Source organism: Danio rerio, chromosome 5 (genome assembly GCF_049306965.1).
Source record: "Danio rerio strain Tuebingen ecotype United States chromosome 5, GRCz12tu, whole genome shotgun sequence".
NCBI classification, from domain to species: Eukaryota; Metazoa; Chordata; class Actinopteri; order Cypriniformes; family Danionidae; genus Danio; species Danio rerio.
Genome location: NC_133180.1, coordinates 4476881 through 4490000, shown reverse-complemented (window position 1 = coordinate 4490000; position 13120 = coordinate 4476881). Strand labels below are relative to the sequence as shown.

The window sequence follows — 13120 nt, the reverse complement described above, 5'->3', positions numbered from 1 at the left end:
TTAATGGAAAGAGGTAGTTGCTGATTTAGCACTATTAATGTTGTTTAATGTTTGTTTTAAGTGTGTGGTATATGTGTTGTAAATCTAGTATGCTGCAGAACAAATTGCCCCAAAAGGGGACAATAAAGTTTACAGTAACAGTTCAGATTTTTCCTTTTATATATATATATATATATAAATAATGTTATTATTATTATATATTTTTTAAGTAAAGCCTGAATTGTATTATCAAATTGGAAATAATGCTAATGCAACCATTTCTACATGAACAGTTTGTGAACATATGTGACATGGCTAATTTCTTTTAATGGGTCTTAAAGTCTCGATCATACTCTCATAATGCTTGTATAGATCATGATGTATCTGCCTTGGTGGATGATCTACAGTATATAATATCTGGTGTTTTATGAAATCTCTTTATTGTTCAGGTGATAAAGCCTTCGCAGAGTTTCTGACTGAAGAAATCAAAGAAGAAAAGAAGATCCAGAAGAGCAAAAGTCTTCCTAAAATGTCTGGCGGATGGGAGCTGGAACTCAACGGCACTGAAGCAAAACTCATCCGCTCGCTCTCAGGAGAAAAGTATGGATCTATTTCTTCCAGATAATCAGATGTTAATTCAAGCAATATTTAAGAATGGTGCAATTTCACATCTTGAAGTCTGCATGAAGACAAAATGTATTTTTATTTTACTAGCCCGCATTGTTAGTCTTAAGGTGAACAATTAATTTGTAAGTTTAATTCCTGCATAATAAAGCCCCGCCCCCTACTCAATATTCTGTTTCAGGTGGAAACGCATCATCATACTGAAACAAAACTCTGCCCCTACTCAATATTCAGTTTTAAATTAAAAAAAATTAATTAAACTGAAATAAGACCATGCCCCCTACTAAATATTCTGCTTTAGTTTAAAACACGTTATCATACAGAAATAAAACCCTGCCCCCTGCTTAATATTTTGTTTCAGTTTAAAATGCATCGTAGAGAAATAAAACCCCGCCCCTACTCAATATTCTATTTGTTTAAAACACATCATCGTGCAGAAATAAAACCCCGCCCCCTACTCAATATTCTGTTTCAGTTTAAAATGCATCGTACAGAAATAAAACCCTGCCACCTACTCAATATTCTGTTTGTTTAAAACACATCATCGTGCAGAAATAAAACCCCGCCCCCTGCTTAATATTCTGTTTCAATTTAAAATGCATCGTACAGAAATAAAACCCTGCCACCTACTCAATATTCTGTTTGTTTAAAACACATCATCGTGCAGAAATAAAACCCCGCCCCCTACTCAATATTCTGTTTCAGTTTAAAATGCATCGTACAGAAATAAAACCCTGCCACCTACTCAATATTCTATTTGTTTAAAACACATCATCGTGCAGAAAAAAAAACCCTCCCCCTACTCAATCTCATTCAGTTTAAAAAACATCATCGTGCAGAAATAAAACCCCGCCCCCTACTCAATATTCTGTTTCAGTTTAAAACGCATCATACAGAAGAAGAACTCCAGGCCCCTACTCAATATTCTAGTTCAGTCTGAAACACATTATCATACTAAAGTAAAACTCCGCCCCCTCCTCAATATAGGGTATATCCCAAAGCATGCTAATAGGACTTTTAATTTGTCAGTAACCTGGATTAATTGTTTCAGAACTGCATGCCAATGCAAAATCAGCGCGTTTAAGGTCTGTTATCTTTAAAAAAAAATGAGCGATCTCCACTGGCTGAGTGATATCCGATGTATAGTGGGCCTCAGATTGTACAAGAAGCACCGCATTAAATTACATTTCCCCCCGCCATGTCTTTAAAATATGAGCATTTATTTTATCCCAGTATATTCAAAGGAGCTTCTGCGGTATCCTGCCAATTCTTTTCGTCTTGATTCACGCTTGAGCTACTAAATGAATGCCAAAGTCTGTTTAACTGATTGTATTTGAATTATATTACATCAATGCTGTATAAGGAACCGTATAAAATGGAAAAAAACTCACTATAACAGGTCACCGGAGGTTTATCAGTATGGGAACAGCACTAGCTCCGCATGTACCCCATTCTGTTTCAGTCACACTGAAAGCTCATCATACTGAAATAAATGTCTTCGGCAGCCTCCGTTTCATACAGACTTTAAAAGCTGACACTATATAACACAGACGCCTAATAAATTTTGTACAAATTATCATGGTATTATAACAAGCAAATTAATGAAGCTTCATCTGCAGCACTTGTATGATCATTCCTACGCTTCCCTGTAATGTGTTGTGTTTGTGTTGGACAGGGTCACCATCACTTTTAATGTGAACAACAGCATCCCACCACAGCTGGAGGAAGAGCCCGAGCAGACACAGAAGAGTCAGGAGGAGGAGGTATCACTCATACACACGGTTTACACATTACATTACTGTAGAGAAGAGATTTATGAAGCGTAATGTTGCGGTGTACACTCACCGGCCACTTTATTAGGTACACCTTACAAGTACCGGGTTGGCCCCCCTTTTTGTCTTCAGAACTACTTTAATCCTTCGTGGCATAGATTCAACAAGCTACTGGAATTATTCCTCAGAGGATTTGCTCCATATTGACATGAGAGCATCACACAGTTGCTGCAGATTTGTCAGCTGCACATCCATGATGTGAATCTCCTGTTCCACCACATCCCAAATGTGCTCTATTGGATTTATATCTGGTGACTGTGGAGGCCATTTGAGTACAGTGAACTCATTGTCATGTTCAATAAACCAGTCTGAGATGATTGTTGTCCAGTTTTGATGAGCATGTGTGAATACAGTTTCCTGTTCTTAGCTGACATTAGTGGCTCCCGGTGTGGTCTAACGAGTGCTTATTTGAGTTACTGTTGCCTTTCTATCAGCTGAACCAGTCTGGTCATTCTCCTCTGACTTCTGGCATCAACAAGGCATTTGCGCCCACAGAACTGCCGCTCACTGGATATTTCCTCTTTGTCAGACCATTCTCTGTAAACCCTAGAGATGGTTGTGCGTGAAAATCCCAGTAGATCAGCAGTTTCTGAAATACTCAGACCAGCCCGTCTTGCACCAATGCCACGTTCAAAGTCACTTAAATCCCCTTTCTTCCCCATTCTGATGCTCTGTTTGAACTGCAGCAGATCGTCTTGACCATGTCTACATGCCGAAATGCATTGAGTTGCTGCCATGTGATTGGCTGATTAGAAATTTGCGTTAACGAGCAGTTGGACAGGTGTACCTAATAAAGTGGCCAGTGATTGTATATAGTTTTTGTCTTGATGTTTTTGTTTTTCTGTTTTTTTGTTCAGCCTGACATTGTCTCGACACCCAACTTTGTGGTTGAAGTGACCAAATCAGGAGCAAAGAACTCGCTAGTGTTTGACTGCCACTTCCCTGAGGACGAGGTGACTTTATTTCTCTCATTGATCTATTTTAAAGCCCTTATTCTCTTCCAGAATGAACATTTCCTAATCATTTACTCAGCCCCTTTTCATCAAAGATGTTCATCTTGGAGGAATTCTAATAATAATTTGAAAATAATTTGTGTTGTTTATTTTATGTTTTATTTACATTGTGTTCTTGTGTTTATGTACTGTATAGCCCCTTTCACACATACAGACTTTTCCAGAAAATTACCGGCAATTTTCCGGAAAGGTGTGTATGTGTGAACAGGTCCTTTTTGAAAATACCGGTAAATTCGTTCTGGCTATTTTCCGGAAAGAGAAGTTGTAACATTACCGGTAATTTGCCGGAATGCTGCGCTGTGTGAATGCAGAAGGAAGATTGCCGGAAAGAGCACGTGCACGTCTAGAACATGCTGACGTGAGACGTCTGCTTTAGCCAATCACAACAGTCAGACGCGTTCACGTCCGCGCGGTTTGTGAGGATAAAAGCCTTTGAATATTTTTCCAGACACATTCAGCTGCTAGAAGTTAGTCAGATCACGTTTATATGTTCTTCCTAATGCCAACTGTGTAAAGAATTACCAATAAGATGCTTGTGATAAGCCGTTGTTTGTTTACATTTAAGCTTTGCATGTGCCCGTGAAACAGCCCATGATCGCCAGCACACACACACACACACACATATCATGAACATCTCGACATGTGAAAGTGTTTCTCTATGTTTTCATCGAAGTTGTTCACAATATTGATCATCCACAGAGTTTGTAATGTTGTCAAATGTTTACAAATACAAGCGCAGCTGTTTAGAGCTCATTTGTGGTGAATGATGTCAGAATTTACCGCTATTTTGCAATGGATGTGTGAATGCTCTTTTCCGGAAAAATTCCGTAACGTCCTCTCCTGTGTGAACAGTGCTTTTTAAATTTACCGGTAAAGTCGTTCCGGAAGTTTTCCAGATATTTACCGGTATCACTGTGTGAAAGAGGCTAATGTATTAGGGGTGTATCGGATCACATCCCACAATTCGGAACGCGCGTGACCCGCAGATTAATAACGAGAGAGTCTGATAATAATAAAGCAAAGACCAGTTTTCTCTTCTGTATCCTGTACTCCTCACTGGATATCAAATTCAAAGCTGTTTGTGTCTGATCAGGTCGGTCATGGAGACGGCGAGGAGGAGAGCGACATCTTCACCATCCGGGAGGTCAGTTTCCAGCCAGAGGGAGAAGAGGACTGGAAGGAGACCAGTTACACACTCAACACAGACTCTCTGGACTGGGTACGACACTTTTAGATTGCATTTAGTTGACCTTAATCCACAATGCAGAAGTGTGATTGTTTTAGAACAGAGTGCCCAAACTATTATTATCATTTATTCTATCATTTTATAACAATTGATTATATAGTTTAATTAATATTATAATTTATTATGGGCGTCACGGTGGAGCAATGGGTAACACAATTGCCTCACAGCAAGGAGGTCACTGGTTCAAGTCCCGGCTAGGTCATTTGGCCTTTCCGTGTGGAGTTTGCATGTGCTTCCCATGTTGGTGTGGGTTTCCTCCGGACATGAGGTGCAGGTATATTGGGTAAACTAAATTGTCTGTAGTGTGTGGGTGTGGGTGTTTCCCATTGATGGGTTGCAGCAGGAAGGGCATCCGCTGCGTGAAACATAAGCTGGATAAGTTGGCGGTTCATTCTGCTGTGGCGACCCCTGATTAATAAAGGGACTAAGCTGAAAAGAAAATCAGTGAATGACGGATGAAATTCTTACAGTAAAAAACATGAACAAAAAGTACACCTTGCTTTGATTTATTTGCTGACGTCTTCTGCAATGTCCCTTATCCATCGAGTAATTTGTATTTTTTAAAAATTAATTTGATTCACAACATTTAATGGAAAAATTTAATTTCAGTTCGCTTTTGTTGTAGATCAACAGTTAACAAAAACAAAGGTTATGTTAAATAAGAAAAGACAATCTCTGTTAGCCATCCCCCCCCAACATTTCCCTACATCCTCCCTCTCTTCTGAGGGGATGGAGGGCCAAATCAAGGGTTACCATGGGCCATCTTTAGTTTGGGCATCTCTGTTTTAGAACGGTCAAATGAGTTGCAAATGAGAGAAATGACTAGAAATGATAAACAGCAGAAATCGGTCAAGCTACTCGCTCACGTAATATAATAAGACAATATCAGTTTGCAACATCAAACAGCATAACGAGCGGCTTTTAATTGCTAAAAATCAATGGAAGTGAATGAGAGCAGAAGTCTCAAGACACAAAGATGCTGCTCGTACGTGAAAAATAAGGTCCATACACTTTAAGATGTGAAATAGAAGTAGTCCTGTACGTGTTGTTGTATACTTCTAAAAGCCCACAAAAAACCAGGGAGAATCTTTTGGTTGTCTTCAAAGCAGAATCCTTTTTAATAAGAGGAACTCAGCGTGGCTGTGGCGTCATCGAAAGCAAACTCTAAACTCCACAGCAAACATAATACATTTATACAGTTTGATACATTTAGGTGGGGACAGTCAAACAAAGCATGCAAATGAAGGGTTGTGGTCGGCAGGGTAAACTGCTTTTTCAGGCCTGGTCTCGCGTTCTGGAGACAAAAACCGCCTGACCAGTTGATCGAAAAGAGAAAACAATAGACACAACCATGCTGTGAAACTGACAATTTGCATTACTTTGGAGACAGACAGGGTTCAGGAAAACCAAGACATTTTAAGGTCTGTCACACCCTGGAAACAACTTTTATAAATATAAATTATATAAATTTATATTCCCACTGTTCTGAAAAGGTTGTTTATTCGTAAAATCATTGAATAATCCTGTTTAGAATGTAACCGCCCTTGTCATTTATTAGGGATTTATAAAACATAAATGGCCCTCACTTTAAATTAGGTCACAAAACTGGATGAAGTTGAGTTAATAAAGCATTTATTAGCATGCAAAGTAATTATTAGTATCTGCGTGAATAATAAAATATATAACTGTTAATTTGAATTGTTTATTAATCATTTACTAACTCGTCCTGAATCAAAAACTACTCTTAAATAATTGCTTTGCACTAACTGTACCGCGTACAATACTGCCATTACGTGGCGTTCACTTGTAATTGCATCATTCATTTACTAATTCTGAACCAAACCGTTAAGCCTGGTTTATACTTCTGCGACAAGTGACCGGCGTAACCCACGATTGCAACGCGCGTAGCTGTGCTTTCATACTTCTGTGCGCTGTCTCTGTTGGTCTGCACCTCCAAAACGCTAGTTGGCAGTGATGTGTTAATGTTCCTCTGTGTCGAGTTTCTTCGCTGGTGTTTTGTTTTTTCTGAATGTACAAGTGGCTCAAACTCGCTCATTTTGAGGCAGGAACCGGCGGAGGTGCAACAACTTTAACTATGAGGTAAACACAAAACAAAACTTTCCAGCCGGAGCTCCTTAACTGGACTCCAAACTTGTAAACAATCGCTCGATTGGGCTCGCACAGCTCTTGGTCCCGCCCAGACTCGTCAGTGCTACCAAGCCGACCAATCACAGACCTTGCGCTACACGTCGTTGCACCGTGTAGTTAAATTTTTTGAGAGGTGCACGTCAGCCACGGCGTACGGCCTATGCGTCAACGCGTAGGCTGCGCCGTAGCATATGCATGCGCTTGACGCAGAAGTGTAAATCAGCCTTTACTCAGAAGCAGCTTTTTAAAAACTCCCTTGCGGGCCGGATGAAAGTGTTCAGCGGGCCGCATCTGTTTGCCCACCTCTGCCTTAAACAGTCACTAATGGCTTGTTTCCACTGACCGGTACGGTTTTGGTCGGTACGGGTCACCTTTATCAGGCTTGCGTTTCCACTATAAGGGTTACCCTTTTGGTGGGCGTGGTGTATGATAAAGTTTCAGTCACATCATTCTCGCTCGAGGAAATGTCTACAATAAAGCTGCACAGCTCGTTCACATATCATATTAAGCACTTCTCACAAAACAGATGCTTTACACTAGGGTTGTAACAATATACCGGTATGACGGTTTACCACGATTTGAACGTGCACGATTATCATACCATGAACAATTGCATATCAACGGTTTTAACCCTTAAAGACCGAGACAGCCGCCCGCGGCTAAAAATAAGTATTGCTCTTAAATGTTTAATAACTTTTCATACAATTCAAAGATTGGCATAAAGAAGAGAATCTCAGCTTTCCAGTGCTGTATCACATAACATTCGACTTTCAGAGGCTACGGAATCAGTGCGGTTACGTCATCAAAATTTGACAACGCTGATTTGACAAAGAAACGCTCGTCACTGTGTCTCCGGACAAACCAGACATGATACATTGATGCATTGTCCCTCTTCCATGCCCAGATTGGTTCAAACTCGCTATATCACAACCAATAAGCATAGGTTTCGCTTTTGTTTGTGGACCAAGCTTTTTGAACAACACGGAATGAGAGATAGGCATACATTTATGCGCGGCTAAATAAAACGCAAAAAAAAAGTTTTGCATGAAATAATTCTCATACTAAGTACTTTTGCATGCACAGCAGCACAGAAACATGACAAAACAGTGACACAGCAAAGACGAACTGCTGCTTTTGCTGTTTTCAAAAGACACAAATGAAGATGCAGCTGTTTGTCTGCATTGCAGACAACCACATCCAAATCCATATCCACAGACAACCATATCCATGCTGGCACATAAAACCTAAGGATGTTCCATATTGAATCTAGTTTCGTTATGTAACTATTTATAGTATAGTAAATATTTATATCTATTTTTTACTGAGGATTTGCACCATGTTTATTTGGACTTTGACACATTATTTTTTATTTTTTTATTTGTTCATTGTACAAGTGGACACATTCTCTCACCTCAGCGGTCAAGATTAAGTCCTGAAAATCTCAACATGCTTACATTTCTTCATCACAACCTAGACTGAAAAAAACAAAGCTTTAAATGCATGTTTACAGCCATAAACTTGGTATTGCACTTTTGGTCTCCCATTTATCGTGCTTATAAGGAAGGACAGTTTAAGTTTATTTTTGTCTAATCTTAAAAGACCTTGCTTGTTTATTCCTTCTAATTTAATTTATTAAAATGGGAGATTTTTCAGTTTATTTTTATAAAAGACTTCTATAGTTCTATTAAAATGGTTCTTTCTAAAGTTTGTTGAAATAAAACCTTTGTTCAGTCAGAAAACGTGTTCTTATTCTTTTCAGGGTCTTTGTTATGAGAATTACTATTTAATACCGTATACCGCGAAACCGTCAAACCGTGGTATTGTTTTAGACGATTATCATACCGTAAAAAATTCATACCGTTAACACCCTAGTTTACACACATAAATACTTCTGTATAAATGTTTATTACTAACTTTCTATGAACAGGAGTTGATTATAACTGCAGATCAATGACGGTGCAAAATATCCTACTGTAATATCTGTAATTATATATATAAAAAAATGAACATATATGAACACATACAGACCCTTACAGTCTCCGATATGTTACCAACTACAGAAAAACTACACACATCATACATTTAGTTCTTAATTGGGTTCAAAACAACACAAAGTATAGCCCACAGTCAGAGCAAACCTCTCATCTGTGTCTGTAATCTTCAGCAGCACGTCATGTAGCCTCTGTTAGAGAGTCATTCCTTCATTCCCAGTTCATATTAGTCCAAAAGGTGATGATAATAATTAAAACAAGGCCGTTTGTTCACGTTTGCTGAAGAAATAACGTGCTCCTTTTATCCTGGCTTTTTTCCGCGCTCCACTCTCGCGTTTGTCCTTTTCTTTCTGAATGTGTCACTCTCGAGTTTGTCAGCTTCTCACGGGATCGGGTTTCCAAAGCACGTCAATAATCAAACGTACGTTATTATTATCAGCTCAAGAAGTTTGTTATTTCAGATATAACGTAAGACGGACGGCGAGCGCAAGGATGAAAAGCGAAACCACTCGCGCATCAGACTGGCTCGTAAAAAAAACTTCGAGGCACAGGGTAGATTCTGCTCTACTTCATGGCTGTGTGGCTGTTCATCAGGACGATGATATATGATTATATAATTCCGCTGTAATCACTTGCTGTGTATTTCAAACATGGCGGGTCCTTTGTTTACATTCTGGCTTGTTGTAAGTGAATGAGGTATCTCTTCTGTAAACCAATAGCGTTCAGCTGCGCGTCTAGCTCCGCTTTTTGGTACCATTTTCTTGTGTTTGGGACCAATGACTGTAAAAAAATATGGACGACGCGACAGCCCCTTTTCCCATTGAACGCCTTGAGGGCAAAACGCCTGCTTGACGGGCACAAACTGTCGCAAAAGACTGCTGAAATTGGAGCCTTGACATGCGCAGAAGGATTGTCTGATGGAGCCAGAGGAGGAGCCGCGAAAATGAGCGGAGTCGAGCTTCCAACCAAACGCTTTATGTAAAATCAACTACGCCCCCCGAACTTCTCAGCATGCGTTTGCTGTCTTATCAACACAGATGGATGTAATAACGTTAACAAATATGAGGGTTTTATATATTCAATCGTCCCAGCTCCGGGCCGCAGCGCATAACCTACTCGCGGCGTCGCGGGCTGATTCCGGCTCGCATGCGGCAGCGCCGGCTCGCTCGGCCGCCACATCTGGCTCGATTGACTCGGGCTGGAATCGGGCTTTGAGTCCAGGCATTCGGAGTAGGTCCAGCAGAGGTAGTCAGTCTGAGCTCTGAGGGGTAAGTCTCCGGCAGGCGAGAATCTAGCCGAACTGGTCCGAGTGTGTTTTGCTATCTGGGTGGCTAGGCGTGTATCAGCAAACTAATAAAGCCCGAAAAACGCCCTGACCTTAGCGAATAAACAGTGTTCCACCAGGATCATGTATGTCAGAAACTGTAGTTTACTGCTAAACTCATTTTGTCATGGTAAAATAACACAGAAATCGAATAATAACACTTCAGTCTCCTGCTGAAGCTCAGACGCGCTGCTTTGAGAAACTGTCAATTACAGCTGTCAATCACGATGACACGCCCAGCATTAAATTACTGCTAAAAACAAACTGTTCACAAAAATGAAGATCTGCACCTATTTCAGCACAATAACCAGTGCCTTAATCGACCAGAACCATCTTTCGGGACATTTTATTGCAAGAGTAATATTTTTTTTTATTTGGGCTCAAGTCTCCTTCATTAACACGGAGGAGGCGGGCTTTATGACTTGTACTGCAGCCAGCCCCCAGGGGGCGATCTAACGGCCGAGACCTTCACTCAAACGCAGGCTTGCGGCACACTTGTTTGGGACCCTTTCGAAAGGGTGACGAAAAAGGTGTACGGTACAGTTTGGTTCGGTACGCCTTTTGACAGTTGAAACGGCCATAAAAGCGCACCGTACCGTACCACTCAGTGAAAACGGGCCATAAACGCGCTACAGAACTTTACGTTTACACACAAATCACACGTAAATTCATCAGCGTTCCACAGCGTAACACTCACTACTCTTGAGTCCTTTTAAAAGGGCCATTTTTTACTCGTACTTGAGTAATATTACAGTAGATACTTTAACTCGCACTGCATTTTTGGGACAGTATTGATACTTTTACTTGAGTATTATTTTTTTTGTCAGCACTCTTTCCACCATCACTGGCTGTTACGGTCCTTAACTTAAATACGACTCATGACCCAAAGACAACGTAACATAAACAACGGCCAAAGTGCTCCAGCTAAATTATTCATTAGCATAACATAACCAGCAACACAATCCAAATTGATGAGAGATGGGCAGCCCAACAACGTAATAAATAACAACCAAACAAACCTAAACCCGGTTGGAGCTCCCCACTCCAAACAAACATCAAAAGGAAAGCATAAAGGAGAACACAACAATAAAGCCGTCAGAAACTGGTGGCGTGGAGGAATGAGGGGTGGCGAGAAGTCCGCTTCCGTCTGTTTTAAAGGCCTGACGCCACCAGATTAACCAATAGAAAACTGAAAAGGGAAAAAAGACCAGATCAATTGAAAGTAATAGTTAAAGGGCAGGAGTGAACTCCACATGCAACAGTGAACCATACATTGTAGATCCTGCGATGTGACTATTGTAGATGTGCACGTTACGATACGGATGCTGAAACGATATATTGTGCAGCCCTAGTGTGTAGTTATTATAAAGTGTTTATGACCTCTGTGACCCCCTTTAGGCCCTGTATGACCATCTGATGGACTTTCTGGCGGACCGCGGTGTCGACAACACGTTTGCAGATGAGCTGATGGAGCTGAGCACGGCGCTGGAGCATCAGGAGTACATAAAGTTCCTGGAGGATCTCGGCACTTTCGTCAAATGCAAATAATCTCTTTATATTGGTGTCGTCTGATGTTGAGAGCGAATGAAGGCTGAATAGTTTTGTATTTAATTTTATATCATGGTTTTGCGAGTTCTATGTACATGTGCACAGCGGTTACAGCTCCGATGGGTTTACAGGTCTTGCCAAGCCGAGAATGTGAACTGAATTATCATGAGGATTAAAACTGAGAGGAAATGTTGACGTTTGTCTGGCTTTTCTTTTTGTTCTGATGATGGTTTGGTAGAAAAAAAGGCAAAAAAAAAAAAAAGTCATTTCTAAAATAAGCATCGATCAATGTGTGTATCTGCAATAGTCACAGACAGGGCCGGCCCAAGCCTTTAGGGGACCCTAAGCAGAATTTTATTTGGGGCCCCCTTGGTGCAGACAATATGATAAATTATCGTTAATCCTTGATTATTTGCACACTTAATTAAAAAATTTAAAACACAAGTTACCAATTTTATTTGCTGTAGCTGTGTTCCTTACATCATAAAATATGCTTTTTTCCTTACATATACTTTTTGTATTTTCTAATTAAAATATCTAAAAAAATCACTTTAAATCAAAATCAAATTAAATCAAGAAGCATTTTCCACAGAAAATCTGTCTAGAAAATGTTTATTCTTTAAGATTTTTTACATATTTGAACTAGAAACAAGACAAAAACAATAAAAAGGAAAGAATTTTTGCAGTATTTACCAACTGTCAATGATTCATAGTACATGGCTGTGAAATTTGATCACAAGAAAACCAACCATGATATAACAATTTTTGCAAATGAAGAGTAAAAAATGCATCAAAAAGTTATAAGATGCATTTCTTTCATTAAAAGCACGTTTATAGTATTGCAACTGTATATAAAACTGTTCAACAAGCTGAAAAATGCAGAGATAGATTAATCAGAGCAGCAGCATCACAATTACCCTAGTGAAGCCTTTAAATGTCACTTTAAGCTGTATAGAAGAATATCTAGTCTAATATTATTTACTGTCATCATGAGAAAAATAAAATAAATCAGTTATTAGAGATGAGTTATTAAAACGATTATGTTTACAAATGTGTTAAAAAAAATTCTCTCCATTAAACAGAAATTAGGGAAAAAATAAACAGGGGGGCTAATAATTCAGGGGGCTTACAATTCTGACTTCAACTGTGCATGTTAGAAAACAGTTAAAATAGCAATTTATTGCTTTCTAGTTTTCTGTAAACTAAAGACATTTATTACAACTTGGCCAACTTATTTGATGTATTTTATGCATAGCCCTGGTTTATTTTTAATCATGCAAAATTTTGCGTTGCCACTAGATTAATATATTTTCTTCAAGAACAGTAACTGATAGGAATGCTCAGAAAGGTGAGCACAGACTCCTCTGAGCACTTACAATGCCTCCAGCAGTGGAGAACATTAGTTATTTACTCAT

At 39.6% G+C, this 13120-nt stretch overlaps 1 protein-coding gene across 4 annotated transcripts in view; it reads left to right on the top strand.

Moving 5' to 3' along the window:
- c1qbp (complement component 1, q subcomponent binding protein) overlaps positions 1 to 11899 on the top strand; it is a 13362-nt gene extending 1463 nt beyond the window's left edge. Inside the window, exons 2-6 of one of the 4 annotated variants that reach the window (NM_001017858.2) lie at positions 429 to 579; positions 2279 to 2366; positions 3293 to 3388; positions 4542 to 4667; positions 11556 to 11899. In NM_001017858.2, coding sequence (NP_001017858.2) covers positions 429 to 579; positions 2279 to 2366; positions 3293 to 3388; positions 4542 to 4667; positions 11556 to 11705 — 611 coding nt within the window. In that variant the 3' untranslated portion in view covers positions 11706 to 11899. Of the gene's footprint in view, positions 1 to 351; positions 580 to 2278; positions 2367 to 3292; positions 3389 to 4541; positions 4718 to 11509 lie in introns of all 4 variants that reach the window. The other 3 variants (XM_073949898.1, XM_073949899.1, XM_073949900.1) reach the window with 3 other exon arrangements.
- The last annotated feature ends 1221 nt before the right edge of the window (positions 11900 to 13120 follow it).